The sequence below is a fragment of the Chiloscyllium punctatum genome, chromosome 28 (assembly GCF_047496795.1).
Source record: "Chiloscyllium punctatum isolate Juve2018m chromosome 28, sChiPun1.3, whole genome shotgun sequence".
NCBI lineage: Eukaryota > Metazoa > Chordata > Chondrichthyes > Orectolobiformes > Hemiscylliidae > Chiloscyllium > Chiloscyllium punctatum.
The window spans coordinates 6,551,510-6,576,101 of record NC_092766.1 but is presented as its reverse complement, the minus strand read 5'-3'; the positions used below and the strand labels follow the sequence as shown (position 1 = coordinate 6,576,101).

The 24,592-nt window shown below is 47.1% G+C and overlaps 1 protein-coding gene across 1 annotated transcript in view; it reads left to right on the top strand.

Annotated features, from left to right (window-relative positions):
* Positions 1-24,592, top strand: part of LOC140453938 (small conductance calcium-activated potassium channel protein 3-like) — a 131,428-nt gene that overhangs the window by 69,971 nt on the left and 36,865 nt on the right. Inside the window, 1 exon segment of the mRNA XM_072548799.1 lies at positions 3,063-3,204. Coding sequence (XP_072404900.1) covers positions 3,063-3,204 — 142 coding nt within the window.

The following is a 24,592-nucleotide window of genomic DNA, read 5'->3' as shown; positions in this document are numbered from 1 at the left end:
CGGAGGGTCAGCGCTGAGGGAGCGGGCACTGTCGGAGGGTCAGTGCTGAGGGAGCGGGCACTGTCGGAGGGTCAGCGCTGAGGGAGCGGGCACTGTCGGAGGGTCAGCGCTGAGGGAGTGGGCACTGTTGGAGAATCAATGCTGAGGAAGCGCCAGACTGTTGGAGGGTTAACTAAGAAGGAGCAGGCACTGTCGGAGGATCAGTGTTGAGAGAACAGACACTGTCAGAGGATCAGGGCTGAAGGAGCAGGCACTGTTGGAGGATCAGTGCCGAGGGAGTGCTGCATCATCAGAGTATCAGTAGTGAGAGTGTGCTGTACTGTCTGAGGGTAGGTATTGAGGATGCATCATGCTGTCGGAGGGTCAGTGCTGAGGAAGCGAGCACTATTGGAGGGTCAATATTAAGGGAGCGGGCACAGTTGGAGTGTCAATGCTGAGGGAGTGGGCACTGTCGGAGGGTCAGTGCTGAGGAAGCGGGCACTGTTGGAGGGTCAGTGCTGAGGGAGTGGGCACTGTTGGAGGGTCAGTGCTGAGGGAGTGGGCACTGTTGGGGGGTCAGTGCTGAGGGAGTGGGCACTGTCGGAGGGTCAGTGCTGAGGGAGTGGGCACTGTCAGAGGGTCAGTGCTGACGGAGTGGGCCCTGTCAGAGGGTCAGTGCTGAGGGAGTGGGCACTGTCGGAGGGTCAGCGCTGAGGGAGTGGGCCCTGTCGGAGGGTCAGTGCTGAGGGAGCAGGCACTGTCGGAGGGTCAACGCTGAGGGAGTGCTGTACCATCAGTAGTGAGAGTGTGCTGTGCTGTTGGAGGGTTGGCATTGAGGGTGCATCACGCTGTCGGAGGATCAGTGCTGAGGGAGCTGCACACTGCCAAACAATGTGTGCTGAGGGTGTGCTGTGTTGTTGGAGGGTCAGTGCTAAGAGAATATTGCTCTCTTGGAGAAGCAGTAAAGAGGGAATGCTGCACTGTCAGAAGTGCTTTCATTTGGATAAGACATTAAACCAAGCCCTGTCCACCTTCTCAAATAGCCATGAAAGGTATTATTTTGAAGAGTGAGACAGTTCTGCCTCTCAGATTGCAAAATCAAACTAATGAGCTATCGCACATTTTTCTCTTTGTTAAATACTATTTAAAATATTCTTTATCACTCAGGCTGAGTGTGGGTTTGAATGTTATGAGATTGACATGATGATGAGATCCGGCTGAATGAGCTGGAGCCGTGTTCAGATTTGCTAATGGTTTTTATAGAATCCATAGTGTGGAAACAGGCCAATTGGTCCATCAAAGTCTACATCAACCAGGCCATTTGGTCCAACAGCATCACATCCAGATCCCCACCCCTACCTACTCCTGTAATCCTGCATTTCCCATGGCTAATGCACCTAATCTACACATCCCTGAACACTATGGGTAAGTTAGCATGTTCAATACACCTAACTCGCACAAATCTGTGGACTGTGGGAGGAAACTGGAGCATCCAGCAGAATCCTACGCAAACACGGGGAGAACATGCAAACACCACACAGTCAGTTGCTCGAGGCTGGAATTGAACCACTGAGCCACCATGCCGCCCCAATGGAAGCTCTGAGATCTGAGGAGAAGTGTATATTGAGGTGTGAGATTGATGGATCGAGAGAAGCATATTACCCAAATGCTGAGAAATTGTCAAGCTCCAAGATGCAGAGAGATCTAGATTCCATAATGCCTAAATTATAAAAGGTTAATGTATATGGATACCATAAGTAATAAGATACGTTAACAGAATGTTATTGTATATTGCAAAGGGAGTTGAATATAAAAAGAGGGAGGTTATACTTTAGTTCTACAGGGTATTGATAAAACAGTGTACTGAATACTTACTTAAGAACAATGTACATGTGTTGAAAGCAATTCAGACAATGTTTACCAGACTAATACCTGGAATGGATGGACAGGTTGGACAGTCTAGGCTTATATCTGCTGGAGTTTAGAAGACTCAGAGGAAACTTGATTGAAATAAATAAGATCCTGAGGGGATTAGACAGAGAAGATGTGGAAGGGATATGTGAGAATGCAGAATGAGTTGGGGGTTACTGTTTAGTCCTGAAGAAGAGTCATACCAGACTCGAAACATTAACTTAGTTTCCTTCTCTCCACAAATGCTACCAGGCTTTTCCAGCATTTCCACTATTTCTTACTTGTATATTTAATTTCCCTTACAATAAGTGACAACATTCCCTATGCTTCCCTAATCACTTGCTGTACCTGCATACCAACCTTTTGTAATTCATGTACCAGGACACTCAGATCCCTCGGTACCACTGAGTTTTGCAATCTCTCTCCATTTAAATAACGTGACTTTTCTATTCTTCCTGGCAAAGTGGACAAGATCACATTTTTCCACATTAGACTTCATCGGCCAGATTGTTTCTTACTCACATAACCTGTCTATATCCCTTTGCAGACTCCTTATGTCCTTATTAGAACTTACTCTCCTTTGTACCATCAATAAAATTAGCAAGCTTACATACGATCCCTTCATCCAAGTCATTGATATTCATTCAGCACTGGTTTCTGTAGCACTCGTCCAGCTCCGCCTTGCGAAGCTGAAATTAACTCATTGGTCCCTACTCTGTTTTTTCCTGATAGCTAATCGATCTTCTATCCACACTGGGATGTTATTCTTTCCCTACCCTGTGAGCTCTTAGTTTGCATAGTAACCTTTAATGAACTGAAAGTTAGGCCTCCCTCAGTGCTTCACTGACACTGTCAGTCTGGGTCGTAGATTTAAGTCATTGCTGGACTTGAAGCCTTAATCTTCTGACTCAGAGACTTATAGTTATCTCAGCATTATCACATTGTTTGTGGGAGCTTGATGTGTGCAAATTGGCTGCTGTGTTTCTTCCCTTAACAACAGTGATAATTCTTCAAAGTTCATTGGTAACTTCAAATACTTGGGGGACAGTCTGAAAAATGCTTCTTGTTTCTGTCTTGGCACATTGTTTGAAAGTAAACAGGAAACCACTGAAATAGTCTTGTCAATTATGGTCACCTCAGGTTGTTCTAACTTTCTTTGTCTGTGTCACCAGATACCATGACAACCAGGATGTCACCAGTAACTTTCTGGGAGCGATGTGGCTCATCTCAATCACCTTTTTGTCCATCGGCTATGGTGACATGGTGCCCAACACTTATTGTGGGAAAGGTGTCTGCTTGTTGACTGGGATCATGGTAAGTGAACCTTCGCAGTAATTTACCTGGAAACTGCAGCTTGGGGACTGTAATCCAGGAAGGGGCTGTGCATTCAAAGTGGGAGACAGAGAGATGGGAACAAGAGAAACTTGATCAGCCCTTCAAGCTGGCTGCACAAATCAATGAGACAATGGCCCTGGTTCTGCAATCTATCGCTAAACAAAAAGCCACTCCTCTTTGTTCTGATGTATTTTGTCAGCTTTTTGAGGTTACGGTTCCAGAATTCCACTGCCCCGTGTGTGAAGAGGTGCTTCCTGACATCACCCTTAAATGGCCTCACTCAGATTTTATGTTTTTGCCTCCCAATAATGAATTCTCCTTATCAGAGAATGTCTTATTGAATCCTTTAATCATCTTAAACACCTCAATTAGATTATGATTTGATCCTCTGTAATCACAAGAGAATACAAGGCTAGCCTATACAACTTTTACTCTTAAATTAGCCTTCTTAGTGTCGATGGTATCATTTATGACTAAGAGAGCAAATTGGACCTTGCTATTTACCTCAAAGTCACTATTGCTTAATTATCTATTTATTATTGTGATGCTGTTTGTGAGATCTGGCTGCGTATTCCCTGCATTACAATAGGGTCTGCTCTTAACGGAAGGGTTTTATAATACATGGGGACCAGGGTTCAAATCCTGGCACAGCAGATGGTGGAATTTGAATTGAATAAAGAATATCTGGAATGAAGAATCTACTAATGACCATGAAACCCAGCTGTTTCACTAGTGTCCTTCAGGGAAGGAAATCTGCCATCCTCTCATCATCTGGCCGACATGTGACTACACACCCACAGCAATGTGGTTAACTCTCAACTCCCTCTGAAATGCCTAGCAAGATACTCAGTTGTATCAATTGCTACAAAGTCTCAACAAAGAAATGAAACTGGACGGATTGCCTGGCATTGATTTAGACACCAGAAAAGACAACAGCAGAAACAGCCCCGTCAACGCTGCAAAGTCCTCCTTACTAACATCTGGGGGCTCGTGCCAAAATTGGGAGAGCTGTCTCATAGAATACTCAGGCAACAGCCTGACATCGTCATAATTACAGAATCACACCTTAGGGCAATGCCATCATTCCTGGATATGTCCTGTTCCACCAGCAGGACAGACCCCGCAGAGGTGGTGGTGCACATAGTATACAGTGGGAGGGAGGTGCCCTGGGAGTCCTCAATATTGACTTCAGACCCCAGGAAATCTCATGGCTTCAGGTTAAACATGGGCAAGGAAATGTCCTGCTGATAACCACATACTATCCTCCCTCAGTTGATGAATCAGTACTGTTCCATTTGAACAACACTTAGAGGAAGCACTGAGGGTGGCAAGGGCACAACATGTACTCTGGGTGGGGGATTCCAACACCAAGAGTGGCTCTGCAGCAGCATTGCTGATCAAGTTGGTTGGGTCATAAAGGACATTGCTGCTCGACTGGGTCTGCATTATGATGAGGGAAGCAACAAGAGGAAAAAATATACTTGACATCATCCTTAACAACCTGCCAACTGCAAATGTATTGTAAGAATGACCACTGCACAGTCCTTGTGGAGACAAAGTCCCAACTTCACATTGAGAATATTTCCATTGTATTGTGTGGCACTATCACCATGCTATCACCAACTGTGAGAGATTCGAACGGATCCAGCAACTCGATGAGGCATTCATGAGGCACTGTGAGCCATCAACAGCAGCAGAATTGTACTCCAGCACAATCCATAACCTCATGCCCCGGGATATCTCCCACTCAACCAATACCTCAAGTCAGGGGATCAACCCTGGTTCTATGGAGAGTGCAGGAGGGCACACCAGGAGCAGCACCACACATACCTGAACATGAGTGGCAACCTGGTGAATCTATCAAACAGGACTAATTGCGTACCAAAAAGCATAAACAGCAAGTGATAGACAGAGCAAAACAACCCTGCAGCCAATGGATCAGATCTTAGCTCTGCAGTTGTGCCACATCCAGTCAGGAATGATGGTGGAAAATTAAACAGCTCACTGGAGGAAAAGGCTCCACAAATATCCCCATCCTGAGTGCTCCGGAAGCCTGCACATCAGGGCAAAAGATAAGGCTGAAGGATTTGCAACAGTCTTCAGCCAGAAATGTTGATTGGATGATATATTTTTTCCTCCTTCAGTGGTCCCCTGCATTACAGATACCAGTCTTCAGCCAATTCGATTCACTCCATGTGATATCAAAAAATGGTTGGAGACACCGGATACTGCAAAAGCTATGGGCCTTCTCAACATTCTAGCGATAGTACTGAAGACGTGAGCTCCAGAACTTGCTGCTCTCTGAGCCAAGTTCTTCCAATAAAGTTACAATACTGACATCTACCTGACAATGTGGAAAATTGCCCAGGTACATCCTGTGCATAAAAAGCTGGGTAAATCCAAGCCAGGTAATTACTGCCCATCAGTCTACTCTCTATCATTTGTAAAGTGATGGAAGATGTCATCAACAGTGTTATCTAGCAGCCTCTCAGCTCCTGACCTCATTATACCTTGGTTCAGACATGGACAAAAGAGCTGAATTCCAGAGGTGAGGTGAGAGTGGCAACCCTTGACATCAAAGCCAGATTCGACCAAGTGTGGCACCAAGGTGCCCTCGCCAAACTGGAATCAATGGGTTCTGGGGAAAATTCTCTGCTGGTTGGAGTCATACCTGGCACATAGGAAGACGGTTGTGGTTGTTGGAGGTCAGTCACCTGAACTCCAGGACACCTGTGTAGGAGTTCCTCAGGGTAATGTCCTCAGCCCAAACATCTTCAGCTGCTTCATCAATGGCCTTCCTTCCATAGTAAAGTCAGAAGGAGGGGTGTTCGCTCATTATTGCACAATGTTCAAAACCATTTGTGACAGTCCATGTTCAAATGCAACAACATCTGGACAATATCCAGGCTTGGGCTGACAAGTGACAGGTAACATTTGCACAACACAAATGCCAGGTAACGACCATCTCTAATAAGAGGCAATCTAATCACTGCCAATTGACATTCAATGGCGTTACCATCACTGAACCCCATTATTAACATCCTGGGGGGTTATCATTCACCAGAAACTCAATTGGACTTGCCACATAAACACAGTGGCACGAAAAACAGGATGGGGCTGGGAATCCTGTAGCAAGTAACTCACCTCTTGACTCTCCAAAGCCTGTTCACCATCGACAAGGCACAAGTCAGGAGTGTGATGGAATACTCTCTACTTGCCTAGATGAGTGCAACTCCAACAACACTCAGGAACGCTCAATGCCATCCAGAATAAAGCAGCCCACTTGATTGGCACCACATCCACTTCCTCCACCACCTATACTCAGTAGCAGCAGTGTGTATCATCTACAAGATGCACTGTAGAAATTCACTAGAGATTCTTAGACAGCATCTCCAAACCCATGATCACTTCCATCCAGAAAGACAAGAGCAGCAGATACAAGGCAACACCACCCCTACAAGATCCTCTTCAAGCCACTCACCATCCTGACTTGGAAATATATCATCATTCCATCACTGTCATTGGATCAAGATCCTGGAACTCCCTCCCTAATGGCATTAGCACTCCACCTGCAGTGGTTCAAGAAGGCAGCTCAACACCACTTTTTCAAGTGCAAAATCAACGCTGAGCCAACCGGCAATGCCCATGTCCTGTAAAAGGACAAAAGAAATTCTTGAGATCATGAAAGTCACTGCAGAAGTGTAGGTTTTTCTTGCCTTATTCTTTGCGCAACAAGGCAGGGATCATAAATGAGAACAGGAGTAACAAAGTAAGAAGACAAGGCGGAATTTTATTTGGTCGAGGAGCTGAGCTAGTTCAAGGAGGATATTAAAAGGTGTGGCAGAGCAGTCTCATAGTGGAAGGCACTCCAGAGATTAGAGCAGGAACAGCTGAAAATCTCTGCTACCTGATAGTCAAATGAAAGCACTGAAAACCCTGACAACGGACAAACCCTTGGTTTCTCGCTGATCAGTTTTAGAAAGGAACCCCGCCTTTCCGCTGGGGACTGTGAGGTGTGAGTAAATTTATCTTGGTAACATTAGCCAGTGACTCAGTGCATTCCACTGTCTACCCTGACTCCCAGGGCTATATTTGGAACAAAGCCTATCAGCTGGGAGAGATTACCAGCGAAGGGTATCCCCTCCTCCCATCAGGGGTTCATGTTCCAGTCCACCAAGGACACACACAGCGTGCAAAACAAGATCAGTATTGACTGTGCAGACTGGGAAGACCACAGGGTTTATTCCTCAGTCTGTGCTAAACTAGCTGATCTCATCTGGGAGGCCTCGACAATTGCTTCGTAGTATGTTCCAGTACAGAAGGCATCCATGGTACCTGCATTGGTTCTTTACATGTTACCCAATTAGTTCCTCTTACACAGCTCAGCATTGCTTTTCCTTTCCAAGTTTTTGTCTAATTTCCAGTTTTTGAAGATTCCTATTGAATCCGCTTCCACTGCCCTTTCAGGTAGTGCTCTTCAGATCACAACAATTGCTGTTTAAAAAGAAAAGCCCCTTTTCTTATGCAGTATAAATCACTGCTCCCTTTGGGATTTGGTTTCCTTACATCTGTCCTAAGTGGTAGATGGAAAGACCACATCTCTTTCTCCAGTTATGCTCAAAAAAAAGCTTACCTTCAATTGATGTCCCAACAGCCAGTTTCTTCCTGTCTACACTATCAAACCCTCCATAACTCTGTGAATACACTTTGACACCTTCTTATACTGAGAAAAGCAGTTTTGTTATGGAAAAACTTGCACCTCTAAGATCACTTCCAGCTCTCAGATTATCTCAAAGTGGACAGGTATCATCCATTCCTCTATTGTCGCTGGGTCAAAATCCAAAGTGTATGTGACAGCACAGTGGGAGCACCTGCACCATATTGGCAGTGGTTCAGGATGAAGGTTCACCACGACATTGAAAGGTCAATTTGGGATAGGCAAAGTAAGGCCGGCCTTGTTGTGCAATGCCCATATTCCAAGCTCAAATAAAGAAACGTTACTGCCGTATAACAGGAAAATCTCATTCAGGGCTTCTTCTGTTGATTACGACCTAGTTTTCATCATCTAGTGTGGTCTGGCAGGGATGTCTGAGACCAACTGGAACAAGCGAGAAGCGATAATGTTAATTTTGGGATAATTGGGTGAGAATTTGATTGGTAGAGTTTTGGGATCAGAGAGTTGAAATAAAACTCTCACTGCAAAAGAATGTGCCTGGTTTCCATCTAACTCACATATAACCACTGGTGCTTAATGCCTGTGACTCCAGTCCAGAAACTGTCCTGCTATCAGGGGACATTAGGGATCAATTGTGATCAAATATCTCCCATTGACACTGATCCAGATCACTTGGGTTGAGATAGTGGACAGGTACTGAGAAAGAGCAGAAATGTGTTGGAGTGAAATCGACCTGGTAGGAGATATCCCTACTCACCATGAATGGGGAAGGGGAGAGAGGGGCTCAATTGGTTTGGAAGAAGGTTTCATTCATGCCCCAAAATACCTTTTTGAATTCAGCAACAAACATCGAACTTCCTGTCAAAAACAGAGGGCAGAAAAGCATCTCCTTCCCCACCAACCACACCCTCAAAATTCCAGGCTGAAACTATCTGAACCAGCTGTCTGAAAAGCATGTCAGCAGTGAACAGCTGTTCCCTACGGTTGGGTAGCCACAGAAATCAGACACATTTGTTCAATTAATGTGGAGAAAGATTCCACTGATCGGATTTCTCATGAAATGATACACCAGAGAAGGAGGTCATTTGATGCAACATGTTGGTGCTAGCCCTTTGAAAGACCCATTTCCCTGATCTCTGCCCACACCATGCAAATCTTTACCTAATTAATCTATCTATGCTGCCCTTTCAGCCTGCACTTTGTAATCACAACAATTTTGAGAAAGTTAACAATGCAGATTGTTATTTGATACAGCTTCTTGACCCTTGGTGCTTGATTTACATTCAGGTGATTACTGCAACATCTGACCACCTAGTCCTTCTACACAGTCAGTTCAGTGCTGAGGGAGCAGGCACTATCAGAGGGTCAGTGCTGAGGGAGTGGGACCTGTCGGAAGGTCAGTGCTAAGGGATCGGGCACTGTCAGAGGGTCAGTGCTGAGGGAGCGAGTACTGTCAGAGGGTCAGTGCTGAGGGAGAAGGCGCTGTCAGACAGTCAGTGCTGAAGTAGCGGACACCGACAGAGGGTCAGTGCTGAGGGAGCAGGCACTGTCAGAGGGTCAATGCTGAGGGAATGTCGCATTGTCGGAGGGTCAGGGGAGCGCTGTGCTGTTGGAGGGTCGGTGCTGAGGGAGCGCCACATTGTCGAAAGGTCAGTTCTGAGGGAGTGCTGCATTGTTGGAAGGTCAGTGCTGAGGGGGCGTTGCATTGTCGGATGGTCAGTGCTGAGGGAGCAGGCGCTGTCAGACGGTCAGTGCTGAAGGACGCTGCATTGTTGGAGGGTCAGAGGGAGAGCCGCGCTGTGGAGGGTCAGTGCTGAGGGAGCACTGCATTGTTGGAGGGTCAAAGGGAATGCCGCACTGTCGAAGGGTCAATGCTGAGGGAGCAGACACTGTTGGAGGGTCAGTGCTGAGGGAGCGGGCACTGTCGGAGGGTCAGTGCTGAGGGAGCGCCGCACTGTCGGAGGGTCAGTGCTGAGGGAGCGGATACTGTCGGAGGGTCAGTGCTGAGGGAGCGTGCACTGTCAAAGGGTCAGTGCTGAGGGAGCGCCGCACTGTCGGATGGTCAGTGCTGACGGAGTGTTGCATTGTTGGAAGGTCAGTGCTGAGGGATCAGGCACTGTCAGAGGGTCAGTGCTGAGGGAGCGAGTACTGTCAGAGGGTCAGTGCTGAGGGAGCAGGCGCTGTCAGACAGTCAGTGCTGAGGGAGCACGGCACTATTGGAGGGTAGTGCTGAGAGAACGGGCGCTGTCGCAGAGTCAGTGCTGAGGGAGTGCCCCACTGTTGGAGGGTCAGTGCTGAGGGACTGCAGTGTCAGAGGCAGTGCTTGATGAATGTGGCAGGACTGTAGAGCTTAAATTGGTGCCTTGCTTGGAGAATCATTTAAATCTGCAAATCACTTGCTGCTTCTGCTATTTTTCACACAAGTATCCTGCTGCGTTGTAGCATTGACTGGTTGACACCTCATTTTTCAGCATGCTTGATATGGTACTGCTCCTGGCATAACCTGCTGCATTCTCCATTGAACTAGGGTTGATCCCCTAGCTTGATGGACACTGTACAGTGGAATATGGTGGGCCATGAGGTTGTAGATTGTGTTGGAGTACATTTCTGCTGCTGCTGATGGCTAGATCTGTTCAAGGTCTGTCCCATTTAGTGTCATAATAATGCCACAAAAGACAAGGATTGGATGGAGGAGCTAGTCAGAGTTGAATAGAAGGGGAGCCTAGCAGGGAAGACACTGGAGCAGCAATGGCAGGAGTTTCTGGGGGTAATTCAGGAGGCACAGCAGAAATTCATCCCAAGGACATACTAAGGGGAGGATGAGGCAACCATGGCTGACCAGGGAAATCCGGGACAGCATGAGAGCAATAAAAAAAGCATACAGCCTGCTGACGATGAGTGGGAAGCTAGAGGATTGGGAAGCTTTTAAAAACTGGCAGAGGACAACTGAAAAAGCAATAACAGGGGACAAGGTGAAGGACTGTAATCACCTGAATGTGTGAAGCACTGTCTACCATTAAGAGTCAAAGAGCTCTATAAAATAACAATCTGCATCAAGTTAAATCTCTCAAGCTAGTAAATAAGATTGCAAGTTTTTCTTAGATAACTAAAAGGTAATAGAGGGGCAAGAGGGTACATTGGACTGTTGGAAAAGAGCTGAGGAAGTAGTAATGGGGAAAAAAGAAAAGGGCAGAGGAACTGAATAGTACTTTGCATCAATGTGGACACCAGTGGCATACTAGAACTTCAAAAGAGTCATGGGTGGAGATGAGTCTACTGACCATACTAAGGAGAAGATGGTGGGAAGCTGAAAGTGGATAAATCTCCTGGATGGGATGGTCATACATTAACATTACACATTAACAAATTGGATGAAGGAACTTAGGTTTTTGTTGTTAAGTTTGCAGATGGCACAAAGATAGGTGGAGGGACAAGTTGTGTTGAGAAAGCTTGGAGGGTGCAGAAAGACTTTTCAGGCTAGGAGAGAGGGCAAAGAGGTGGCAGATGGAATACAATGTGGAAAAAAGTGATTTTATGCACTCTGGTGGGAAGAATAGAGATGTAAACTATTGTCTAAACAGGGAATGGCTACAGATATCTTAAGCACAAAGGGAATTAGGAATCCTAGTTCAGGATTTTCTTGAGGTTAACCTGCAGGATTAGTTGGTGGTTAGTAAGGCAAATACAATGTTAGCATTCATTTTGAGAGGGCTAGGAGACAAGAGCAGCTAAGGCATGCTGCTGAGGCTGTATAAGGCTCTGGTCAGACTGCATTTGGAATATTGTGAGCAGTTTTGGGCTCCATATCCAAGGAAGGATGTGCTGGCCTTGGAGGAAGTCCAGAGGAGATTCACAAGAATGATGCCAGGGATGATGGGCTTGTCATACTCTAGGTCTGTACTTGATGGAGCTTAGAAGGATGATGTGGAATCTCATTGAAACTCACAGGATATAGAGAGGTCTGGATAGAGTGGATGTGGAAAAGATGTTTCCACTAGTAGGAGGGACTAGGACTGGAGCGCACAACCTCTGAGTGAAGGGACAGCCTTTAGAACTGAAGTGAGGAGGAATTTCTTCAACCAGAGGATGATGACTGTGGAACTCACTGCCGTAGAAAACTGTAAGAGGAGGCCAAGTCTTTAAATGTCTTTAAGACAGGGATAGATGCATTCTTGATTGGTGAGGGGGGAAGGCAGGAGAATGGGATTGAGAAACATACCAGCCATGATCGAATGGTAGAGCAGATTCAGTGGGCTGAATGGCCTGATTCTGCTCCTATATCTTATGGTATTCTCAATGTGAAGATAGGACTTTGTCTCACAAGGGTTGTACAATAATCTCTCCCAGCTTTCCTGTCATAGACAGATGCACCCACGGCAGGCTGTAGATGTCCAATTTCCTTTGGTAAGGATGAGATCAAGTCTTTTATTCCCGATCCTGGTTCCCTTACCACCTGCTTTAAACTCAGTTTCGCAGCTTTGTCTCCAAGCACTCAACCGGCTTTATGAGTTGTGGTGCTGCCAAGCTGCTCTCAGTGATAGACATTGAAGCTCTCCTACCTAGATACATTCTGCCAACTTCAGTGCTTCCTCCAAGTGGTGTTCGACATGGGAGAATACCAATTCACCAGCTGGGAAGCTGGGGAGAGGCTGGTACATGAGAATCAGTGAGAGTTTCCTTCCCATGATTAACCTGATGACATGAGGCTTCCTGAGGTCCAAAGTCAATATTGAGCACCCCATAGCAACTCCCTAAGTGCATACTACCATGCTGTCACTTGTGCTCGGTCTGACCTGCCAGTGGGACAGGACGTAATTGGGGATGGTGATCATGCTGTTTGAGACATTGTCTGTAATATATGATACTACACCCAAATCAGTATTTGTCCAAGACCACAGACAATGGTTATGAAAGATCATTGGCTGCCCTGGAACATTGTATTGTGTTAAAGTTACTATATTAATGCAAGCAAATGTTGGCAGTGAAGAACTTCGAGATGTTCTGAGCATGGGAAAGAAATTTTTTAAATCTTTAACTTGAAAGACATCCTCAGTCAGAAAGCCAAGCAAGGCAGATGGGAAGTGGGGAACTGCCTAGTTTCTGCAAGCAGTTTGCCCTCCATTTGCTGTGATTGAGGGCCATGCAGAACTTTGAGAAGTCTCTATTGATGCATCTGCCTCTCAACTAAATTAAATTCAAGGAAGGACTGCACAAGGGCTCCTCTGGGAGTTTAACACGATACATTGCTATTACAAATCTCTGGTAAGTCGCTGGGAAGTCAGGTTCAATTTGTTTTCTGGAGGGTCCTCCAAGGCTGTGTGAGGTTGGATTAATACATTTGCGTGAAGAGATTTGTTTCTCCAGAGGGTACGACTCATCTTAAAGTAAATAGGCTCAATCTGGTCTGTGCAATCATAAAAACAGTTGTTTTTAAAAACTGCCCGGTGTGTCCTCCCTGAGTTCTAAATTTTAGTCACTTAAGAGTGGTTCGTTTGGGGTGGGGAATTTCCATCCGTACCAGTTGCTCCCAGTTATTCAGGTTTTGACAACACTATTCTCCTAGTGATTATTCCAGTAGGAGTCACTGGACAGTGAGCAGGACCAGGAACCCTGGCTGATTTCCCCCCTCCCCTCTCTAATATAGGGGTCAGTGGGCAGTGACCAGGAGCAGGAACCCTGGCTGATTCCCCTCCCTCTCTCTCTAATATAGGGGTCAGTGGGCAGTGACCAGGAGCAGGAACCCTGGCTGATTTCCCCTCTCCCTCTAATATAGGGGTCAGTGGGCAGTGACCAGGAGCAGGAACCCTGGCTGATTTCCCCTCTCCCTCTAATATAGGGGTCAGTGGACAGTGACCAGGAGCAGGAACCCTGGCTGATTTCCCCTCTCCCTCTAATATAGGGGTCAGTGGGCAGTGACCAGGAGCAGGAACCCTGGCTGATTTCGCTCCCCCACCTCTTCTCGAATATAGGGGTCAGTAGTCAGTGACCAGGAGCAAGCACCCTGGCTGACTTCCCCCCTCTCTCTCTAATATAGGGGTCAGTGGGCAGTGACCAGGAACAGGAACCCTGGCTGATTTCCCCCCCCCCCCCTCTCTAATATAGGAGTCAGTGGGCAGTGACCAAGAGCAGGAACCCTGGCTGATTTCCCCCCTCTCCCTCTAATATAGGGGTCAGTGGACAGTGACCAGGAGCAGGAACCCTGGCTGATATCCCCCCCCCTCTCTAAGATAGGGGTAAGTGGGCAGTGACCAGGAACAGGAACCCTGGCTGATTTCCCTCCTCTCTCTCTCTAATATAGGGGTCAGTGGGCAGTGACCAGGAGCAGGAAACCTGGCTGAATTATTCCCACTCTCTCTAATATAGAGGTCAGTGGACAGTGATCAGGAGCAGGAACCCTGGCTGATTTCCCCCCCCTCTCTCTCTCTCTCTAATATCGGGGTCAGTGGACAGTGACCAGGAGCAGGAACCCTGGCTGATATGCCCCTTCTGTCTCTCTAATATAGGGGGTCAGTGGACAGTGATCAGGAGCAGGAACCCTGGCTGATTCCCCCCCCTCTCTCTCTCTCTAATATAGGGGTCAGTGGACAGTGACCAGGAGCAGGAACCCTGGCTGATTTCCCTCTCTCTCTAATATAGGGGTCAGTGGGCAGTGACCAGGAGCAGGAAACCTGGCTGAATTATTCCCTCTCACTCTCTAATATAGGGATCAGTGGACAGTGACCAGGAGCAGGAACCCTGGCTAATTTTTCCACTCAGGACACAATGTAACTTCGCTCCATTTGACAATAACATCTTGCATTCATTTAGAGCCTTTAAAGTTTTAAAATATGCAGCAAGGTCAGAGAAAATAGGAAATTGTGCCAGATGAGGAGATTTTAGGACAAATGAACGAAAGAGTAGGTTCTAGGCCTCCTTAAAGGACAACTGAGAGAGAAGGAGAGGTTCAGAAAGGAATTCCAGTGCTTAAGATTGAGTGGTGCAAATATGGAAACTGGGAGAAGACTCTTCAAGTGGCCAGATTTAGAAGAGTACAGATATTTTTGAGGATTGTAGGGATGCAGATATTGAAGGAGATTGTGAGGGAGAGGCGACGGCAAAGCCACCAAGCCATTCCAATACAAGATGATGTTGGTAAAATGGAGGCATTGCTGAAATGTGAGACTGTCCAGGTCAGCATGTACAACTGGATGGGAGTCAGTGTTCCTGCTAGAAGCTCCAAACACACCAATCACATGCCAGAAGCCGCTGCCACACACAAGAACCTCTGAACTTTTTACTGTGACAAAAAAACCCATAGGAAGGAGTTGTGCTGATGGACGGGTCAATGTGTCCTGAGGCAAATTAGGACATGAGATAGCAGGGAAGTTCTCAAGCTGGGACTACCCTTCCTCATACCCTCTCCCACCACCAGTGCACCACACATGTAGCTCAGTCCCTCTCCCACTTTGAGCACTTCATGTGCCAGAAAAGCTGTGAGATTTTAAAAGATATTACTGGACACTTGCAGGCTAGACAGATGTTTAAACGCCTTCATTTCGAAGTTACTGCGTCTTTATTGCTGCCAGCTCCCGGACCTCCCATTGACTCAAATCCAATTAGATGCTCTTGTTGTAATATGGAGATACAAAACAAGGTCTGATGAGTAAATTAATATTCCTGGCACAAATGTTCATTAATATAAGATAGACAGTGATTCCTCTACCCACTACTTTATTTCTGTTGGTTTCTCCTCTGTAGCCTCCTTTACTCATAGCCCCATGCATTCTGTGCAGTTCCTTGCTTCTTCAGTTCTGAAGAAGTCATATTGAACTTGAAATGTTAGCTCTCTTTCTCTCACCACAAGTGCTGCCAGACCTGCTGAGCTTTTAGAGCATTTTCTATTTTCATGTCAGGTGTCTAGCATCCGCAATGTTTTGTTTTAATTAGAAGGATGCATCTCACCCCGTGACGTTCCTAATTTGGGAATGTCTGATGGTGACAATGTCGAGGAAGCTTTACTCTGTACCTAACCCCATGCTATCCCTATTCTAGCAGTGTTTGATGGGGACAGTGCAGAAGGAGCTTACTTTGTATGTGATCCTGTGCTATACTTGTCCTGGGATGTTTGATAGGGTTGTATAGAAAGAGGCTTGCTCTGCTTGAAATGATTGGAGCTGCATTACTCAACAATATGGGAAGTGGAACTCAGGTAGATAGGATAGTGAAGAAGGCATGAGGCCTTCAGATCAGGAGACCCACTCAAATATAAGGAATCCAAGTATGACCTTCGCAGAGCCATTAAGACAGCCAAGGACCAATACCGATCCAAACTAGAGACCCAGACAGACACCCGGCAACTATGGCAAAGACTGAATGACATCACAGCTTCTAAAAAGAGACAGTGCAAGATAGCAGAAGATGACACATCCCTCCCAGATCATGTCAACATCTTCTGTGATCACTTTGAGCAGAATTTCGGCGGAGAGATAACACCTATTCTGACAATTCCTTACAAACCTATCCCAACAGTCACTGTATCAGAGGTCAGATCAGTTTTCCTTTGTGTGAATCCAAGGAAAACGATGGGACCAAATGGAGTACCAGGCTGTGCACTCAGAGTATGTGCAGACCAACTGGCAGAGATCTTCTCGGACATCTTCAACCTCTCCCTGCAGCAGACCACTGTCCCTGCCTGTTTCCAGAGGGCCAACATCACCCCTATGCCCAAGAAGGCTCATGCAGTATGTCTCAATGACTACCGCCCAGTGGCCCTAACTTCAGTGGTCAGGAAGTACTTTGAAAGGCTGGTCAACTCCAGCCTCCTCACTACTCTTGATCCACTCCAATTTGCCTATCGGACCAACAGATCCATATCAGATGCCATATCACTTGCCCTTCACTCCTCCCGTGAACATCTTGACACCAAGAACAGCTACGCAAGAATCCTACTCATTGACTACAGTTCAGCCTTCAACACTATTATCCCCTCGAGACTGATTACTAAACTTAGTGATCTTGGATTAAGCCCCTCTCTCTGCAACTGGCTCTTCAGTTTCCTGATCCACAGGCCACGATCAGTGAAGATCAGGGACAATATTTCATCTTCATTAACACTCAACACTGGAACCCCCCAGGAGTGTGTACTCAGCCCCCTACTGTACTCACTGTATACCCATGACTACGTTACCAAATACTAGACTAATGCCATTTACAAGTTCACTGATGACACCACCATTGTCAGTCGAATTTCAGATGGTGATGAAACAGACTACAGACAGGAGGTGGAAGACCTGGAAAAATGGGGTGCACTGAGAACAACCGAGCTCTCAATGCTGACAAAACCAAAGAACTCATTATTGACTTACGGCAGGATGTTACTCATGCCCCCCCTACACATTAACAGCACAGATGTGGAACGAGTGGAGAGTGTCAAGCTCCTGGGAGTGGTCATCTACAACAAGCTTTCTTGGATTCTTCATGTGGACGCACTGGTTACAACGGCCCAAAATCATCATTTCTTCCTTCGGCAGCTGAGGAAATTTGGCATGATGATGAATACCCTCGCCAACTTTTATAGGTGCGCCATTGAGAGCATTCTGTCTGGATGTATCACTACCTGGTATGGCAACTGTACCATTCAAGATCAGAGATGGTTACAGGGAGTGGTGAACTCAGTCCGGACAATCACAAAGCCCAACCTCCCATCTATAGAATCCATCTACCAGGCCCGCTGTCAAGGAAGGCTGCCAGTAATCTCAAAGAACCATCCCACCCTGGCAAGGTTTTTCTAACCTCTACCATCAGGGAGAAGGTACAGAAGCCTGAACACACGCACCAGCCGGTTGGAGGGTTTGAGCTATAGGGAGAGGCTGAATAGGTTGGATGCTGAGGGTTATAAAATCATGAGGGTTATGTTTATGGTAAATAGTCAAGGTCTTTTCCCTGGGGTGGGGGAATCCAGAACTAGAGGGTATAGGTTTAGGGTGAGATAGGAAAGATTTAAAAGGGACCTAAGGGGCAACATTTTCATGCAAAGGGTGGTGCGTGTATGGAATGACCTGCCAGAGAAAGTAGTAGAGTTTGGTACAATTACAGCATTTAAAAGGCACCCGGATGGACATATGAATAGGGAGAGTTTAGAGGAATATGGGCCAAGTGCTGGCAAATGGGACCAAATGAATTTAGGGTATCTGGTCAGCATGGATGAGTTGGACTGAAGGGTCTGTTTCCATGCTGTAGATCTCTAATGTCATCTCTCGCTTTGATGACAAGTTAGAAAATTTTCTAGAGAGTCCTTAGCTATTGTTTAAATTTACTTTTGAAAATGATTATGTGAAGTCACAAGAGAACAGGCTGATTTGTTGCCCCATAATTTTCAGCTTGTTTCAGGATTATATTTTTTCAATCTTGTATAAAAGTTGAAGACAGACTATGCTGTGCAACTGTTCATTATATTTTCGTAGAAATCCATCTTGTTGTGTGCCTGGAGCTCCACTAAGACAGCTGGAAATGGGAAATACTCTGGGGATTTTAAGTTTCTGATCATCATGACGTCAAATATTCTCTTGAAATCCCTCTACTCCCTTTCTTGCCTGAAGGCACAGACTTTCCTGCCATGTGACAATTTTTGTTTGTGGTATGAGACTGTTAGAGCCAATAGGATATTTGCTCTTAAGCTCCATATGGTCTCCTGAAATGGTGTCCATGTGCAGGACATGTCCTCCAGCATGGGGCAGCCACTGATTCCCCACTGTGTCCCAACCTTCGGCTGAACACTCTTCGCTGTGCTTGGTGGAGGCACTGAGGAAGATGGTCACAGCCATCTCTCCTAGCTCAGGAAGGGCAGGCTAACCTTTGTGAGATGGTGCGGCACACTTATAAAAACATTTCTGCGTTTATATAGCACACCACAGGATGCTGCAAAGCTCTTCACAGCCAGTGAAGTACTTCTTGACGTGCGGTCGCTATTATAATCTGGGAAGCAAACCTTTGAAGTTGCTAGTGAGTCCTAAATGCAGAAGTGAGCCTTTGTCAATAAGAAACTAATATCCAGTGGCTCTCATCCCCTTGAGCAGTGATCTAATCAAGCTGTTTCATATGCTGAGACGTTTGGATGTGCTAGACAGAGAGAAATGATTTGCTGTGGTGCTGGCATTTATAAATAAGGGAATGGAACATTTTAAATTTTGAATTAGGCCATTCGGGGCTGAAGTAAGGAAGCACATTCTAACCAAAAGGATTGTGGAAATCTGGAACTAATCTCCAAAATGTGTGCAAGCTGAGGGTCAATTGGAATTGTCAGGGTTGAGATTGACAGATTTTTGTTGAGTAAAGGTTATGTTTGAAAGGCCTGGAAAGGGTGTTAAGCTCCTTGATCTGGCTGAGTGGCTAGGCAAGCCTGAAGGGCTGAGTGACTTCCTCCTGTTCCTATGTCACAACAAAATTTGAATTGGATCCCTTTTGCACTTTTACTTGCCCTGAAATCCAGATTCCCAGTGAATCTTTGGGCCTGAAATACCAGTGAGCGTTTCACTGACTTTCCAAAAGAAACCTGAATGACTCTGGTGCAGTTGCAGCTTCCCTCTGGCCACCAACTGCTTTGGGCATGTAAACAATCTGGGTTAGCGTTAGGCAATAGGGCAGGGTTATCAAACATGACAGAATTGAAATTATTAACATTTTTCATGTCAGTGCCAGGTTGGATGATTGTTGAGCCTGTCCAATTTTCACAACTACCCATCTCATAACAATCACTGTCCTGGGAGAGTCAAAGAATAACTACAATTCATATCCCTGTGATGCATTTAGTGGTGAAAAATATTCCAAGGTGCTTCATGGAGATGTTATCAAACAAAATGACAACAAGCCACATAAGGAGATGTACAGTCATCGAGTCATAGAGATGTACAGCATGGAAACAGACCTTTCAGTCCAACCCGTCCATGCCGACCGGATATCCCAACCCAGTCTGGTCCCACCTGCCAGCACTCAGCCCATATCACTCCAAACCCTTCCTAGTCATACACCCATTCACATGCCTTTTAAATGTTGCAATTGTACCAGCCTCAACCACTTCCTCTGGCAGCTCGTTCCATACACGTACCACCCTCTGCATGAAAAAATTGAACCTTTGGTCTCTTTTATATCTTTCCCCCCTCACCCTAAACCTACGCTCTCTAGTTCTGGACTCTCCCACCCCAGGGAAAAGACTTTGTTTATTTACCCTATCCATGCCCCTCATCATTTTATAAACTCTATAAAGTCACCCCTCAGCATCTGATGCTCCAGGGAAAACAGCCCCAGCCTGTTCAGCCTCTCCCTGTAGCTCAAATCCTCCAACTCTGGCAACATCCATATAAATCTTTTCAAGTTTCACAACATCCTTCCGATAGGAAGGAGACCAGAATTGCATGCAATATTCCAAAAGTGGCCTAATCAATGTCATGTACAGCCACAGCATGACCTCCCAACTCCTGTACTCAATACTCTGACCAGTAAAGGAAAGCATACCAAACACCTTCTTCACTATCCTATCTACCTGCGACTCCACTTTCAAGGAGCTATGAACCTGCACTCCAAGGTCTCTTTGTTCAGCAACACTCCCTAAGATCTGACCATGAAGTGTATAAGTCCTGCTAAGATTTGCTTTCCCAAAATGCTGCACCTCGCGTTTATCTAAATTAAACTCCACCTGCCACTCCTCAGCCCAATGGCCCATCTGATCAAGATCCCATTGTAAACTGAGGTAACTTTCTTTGCTGTCCACCACACCTCCAATTTTGGTGTCATCTGAAAACTTACTAAATATACCTCTTATTCTCACATCCAAATCATTTATGTAAATGACATAAAGTAGTGGATCCAGCACCAATCCTTGTGGTACTCCACTGGTCACAGGCCTCCAATCTGAAAAACATCCCTCCACCACCACCCTCTGTCTTCTACCTTTGAGCCAGTTCTATATCCAGATATCAGGACAGAGAGCAATAAACTTGCTATTAGAGCATCTTCAAGGAGGAGGGAGAGACTGAGGGGAATAGGGAGGAATTTCCACATCCGAGGGACAGACAGCTACATGCATGACCCTCAATGCAGGCTGTGAACCTTTATCTCAGGCTCAGTCACAGTACTCAGGAAAGGAAGCGAAGAAGTTTAAGGAATTATTAAAGCATTTGACGTCACTGTCAAGCAGGGCAGATAAATCCTTTGTTTAATATTTCATGTATTAAAAAATGAGTTTGATGCAGAGCAAGGGATCATCTGTAATTCTCACAGAACTCAGAGGGTCTTTGTGAGAGAGACATCTGGCTCATAGCCTCTATAATCCTGGAAGGAATTTCATAGACTGACCATCACTGAGAGTGCAGTGCCTTCAGATTCTGGTGAGGGATTACTTTTCACAGTTTTACTCCCTGCCAAAAACACTGACTCTCACTGGGATACGGGGTCCCACACACACACACACACACACACACACTGACTCTCACTGGGGTACGGGATCCCACACACACACTGATTCTCACTGGGGTACAGGGTCCCACACACACACTGACTCTCACTGGGGTGCAGGGTCCCACACACACACTGACTCTCACTGGGGTACAGTCCCACACACACACTGACTCTCACTGGGATACGGGGTCCCACACACGCACACTGACTCTCACTGGGGTACAGTCCCCCACACACACACTGACTCTCACTGGGGTACGGGGTCCCACACACACACACTGACTCTCACTGGGGTACGGGGTCCCACACACACACTGACTCTCACTGGGGTACAGGGTCCCACACACACCCTGACTCTCACTGGAGTACGGGGTCCCACACACACACTGACTCTCACTGGGGTACGGCTCCCTCACTCACACTGTCTCTCACTGGGGTACGGGATCCGAAACACACACTGACTCTCACTGGGGTACAGGGTCCCAGACACACACTGACTCTCATTGGGGTACAGGGTCACACACACACACACACACACACACACACACTGACTCTCACTGGGGTACAGGGTCCCACACACACACATTGACTCTCACTGGGGTAAGGGGAGGGGGTCCCACACATACACTGACTCTCACTGGGGTACAGTGTCCCACACATTCACTGACTCTCACTGGGGTACGGGGTCCCACACACACATTGACTCTCACTGGGGTACGGGGTCCCACACATACACTGACTCTCACTGGGGAACAGGGTCCCACACACACACTGATTCTCACTGGGGTACGGGGTCCCACACATACACTGACTCTCACTGGGGTACGGCTCCCACACACACACTGACTTTCACTGGGGTACAGGGTCCCACACACACACTGACTCTCACTGGGGTACGGGTCCCACACACACACTGACTCTCACTGGGGTACAGGGTCCCACACACACACTGACTCTCACTGGGGTACAGCGTCCCACATACACACTGATTCTCACTGGGGTACAGGGTCCCACACTCACACAGACTCTCACTGGGGTACGGGTCCCACACATACACTGACTCTCACTGGGGTACGGCTCCCACACACACACTGACTCTCACTGGGGTACAGTCCCACACACACACTGATTCTCACTGGGGTACAGTCCCACACACACACTGACTCTCACTGGGGTACAGTCCCACACACACACACTGACTCTCACTGGGGTACAGCGTCCCACACACACACTGATTCTCACTGGGGTACAGGGTCCCACACACACACTGATTCTCACTGGGGTACAGGGTCCCACACACACACTGACTCTCACTGGGGTACAGGGTCCCACACTCACACAGACTCTCACTGGGGTACGGGTCCCACACATACACTGACTCTCACTGGGGTACGGCTCCCACACACACACTGACTCTCACTGGGATATGGGGCCCACACACACACTGATTCACACTGGGCTATCGGGTCCCACACACACACTGACTCTCACTGGGGTACAGGGTCCCACACACACACATTGACTCTCACTGGGGTAAGGGGAGGGGGTCCCACACATACACTGACTCTCACTGGGGTACAGTGTCCCACACATTCACTGACTCTCACTGGGGTACGGGGTCCCACACATACACTGACTCTCACTGGGGTACGGGTTCCCACACATACACTGACTCTCACTGGGGTACGGGGTCCCACACATACACTGACTCTCACTGGGGTACAGTGTCCCACACTCACACTGACTCTCACTGGGGTACGGGGTCCCACACATACACTGACTCTCACTGGGGTATGGCTCCAACACATACACGGACTCTCACTGGGGTACGGGGTCCCACACATACATTGACTCTCACTGGGGTAAGGGGAGGGGGGTCCCACACATACACTGACTCTCACTGGGGTACGGGGTCCCACACATACACTGACTCTCACTAGGGTAAGGGGAGGGGGTCCCACACACACAATGACTCTCACTAGGGTACGGGGTCCCACACATACACTGACTCTCACTGGGGTACAGGGTCCCACACACACACTGACTCTCACTGGGGTACGGGGTCCCACACATACACTGACTCTCACTGGGGTACGGCTCCCACACACACACACTGACTCTCACTGGGGTACAGGGTCCCACACACACACTGACTCTCACTGGGGTACGGGGTCCCGCACATACACTGACTCTCACTGGGGTACGGCTCCCACACACACACTGACCCTCACTGGGGTACAGGGTCCCACACACACACTGACTCTCACTGGGGTACAGGTCCCACAAACACACTGACTCATGGGGTCTCACACACACTTAGTCTCACTGGGGTAGAGGTCCCATACACACACGGGCCCTCACTGTGGTTCCTACATACTGACTCTCACGAGGGTAAGTATTCCACTCTCACTGACTCACTGGGATATGGCTCCCCCAGACTCTGAGTCTTACTGGGATATGGTTCCCTCATATACTGACTCTCACTCAGGTGAGGATCCCACACTCACTGATTCTCACTCGGATATGGCTCCCACACATTCTGACTCTCACTGGGATACAAATCCCACACACACAATGACTCACTTGTTATCGTTCCACACTCACTGACCATCATTGGGGTACAGTTCTACACTCACTGATAATCACTGGGGTACAGTTCCACACACATTTACTGTCACTGGGATACTGTCTCACACTCACTATCCAGCACTTCACTCTGTTATTCTACATGTGAAAGAAACACATTCATAGAATGATTCTTCCAGTCATGTGATCCTCATGATGCCTGAGTTCAATCTGTGAGTTGTGTCGAGATCTGAGTTAATGCAGACGGGTGTCAACAAGGGAATTATCTGAATGATTTAGAACCTGTTATTAAAAATCTCATACAATCTGTCAGTGAATTATCAAAGATTAATACTGTCGTACTCACTGCTTGGCTGACAGTGGGCCCCTCAGGGACTGGCAGTGAGGCTACAGTGACGGATTGTTTGGACACATTCAGCAGTTTATAATCCTGTTCGGAGAACTTAACCTGTCTATATATTTTAAATTTATTTTTGTTCCTTCCCTTCTTTGGTTCTTCCCATCAGTTACCCATCACTGGGTGAGACAGCAGGCAACAAGTTCAGAGACATTTGCTACTCCTTTCTTTCTTGCTCTCTTTCCCTGTTATACTCTTGTTCTCTGGTTTCTCTCTGTCTCTTTCCTCCTTGCTCTCTCCTCTCTTTCCTTCCTGTTATATTCTGATTCTCCTGCACC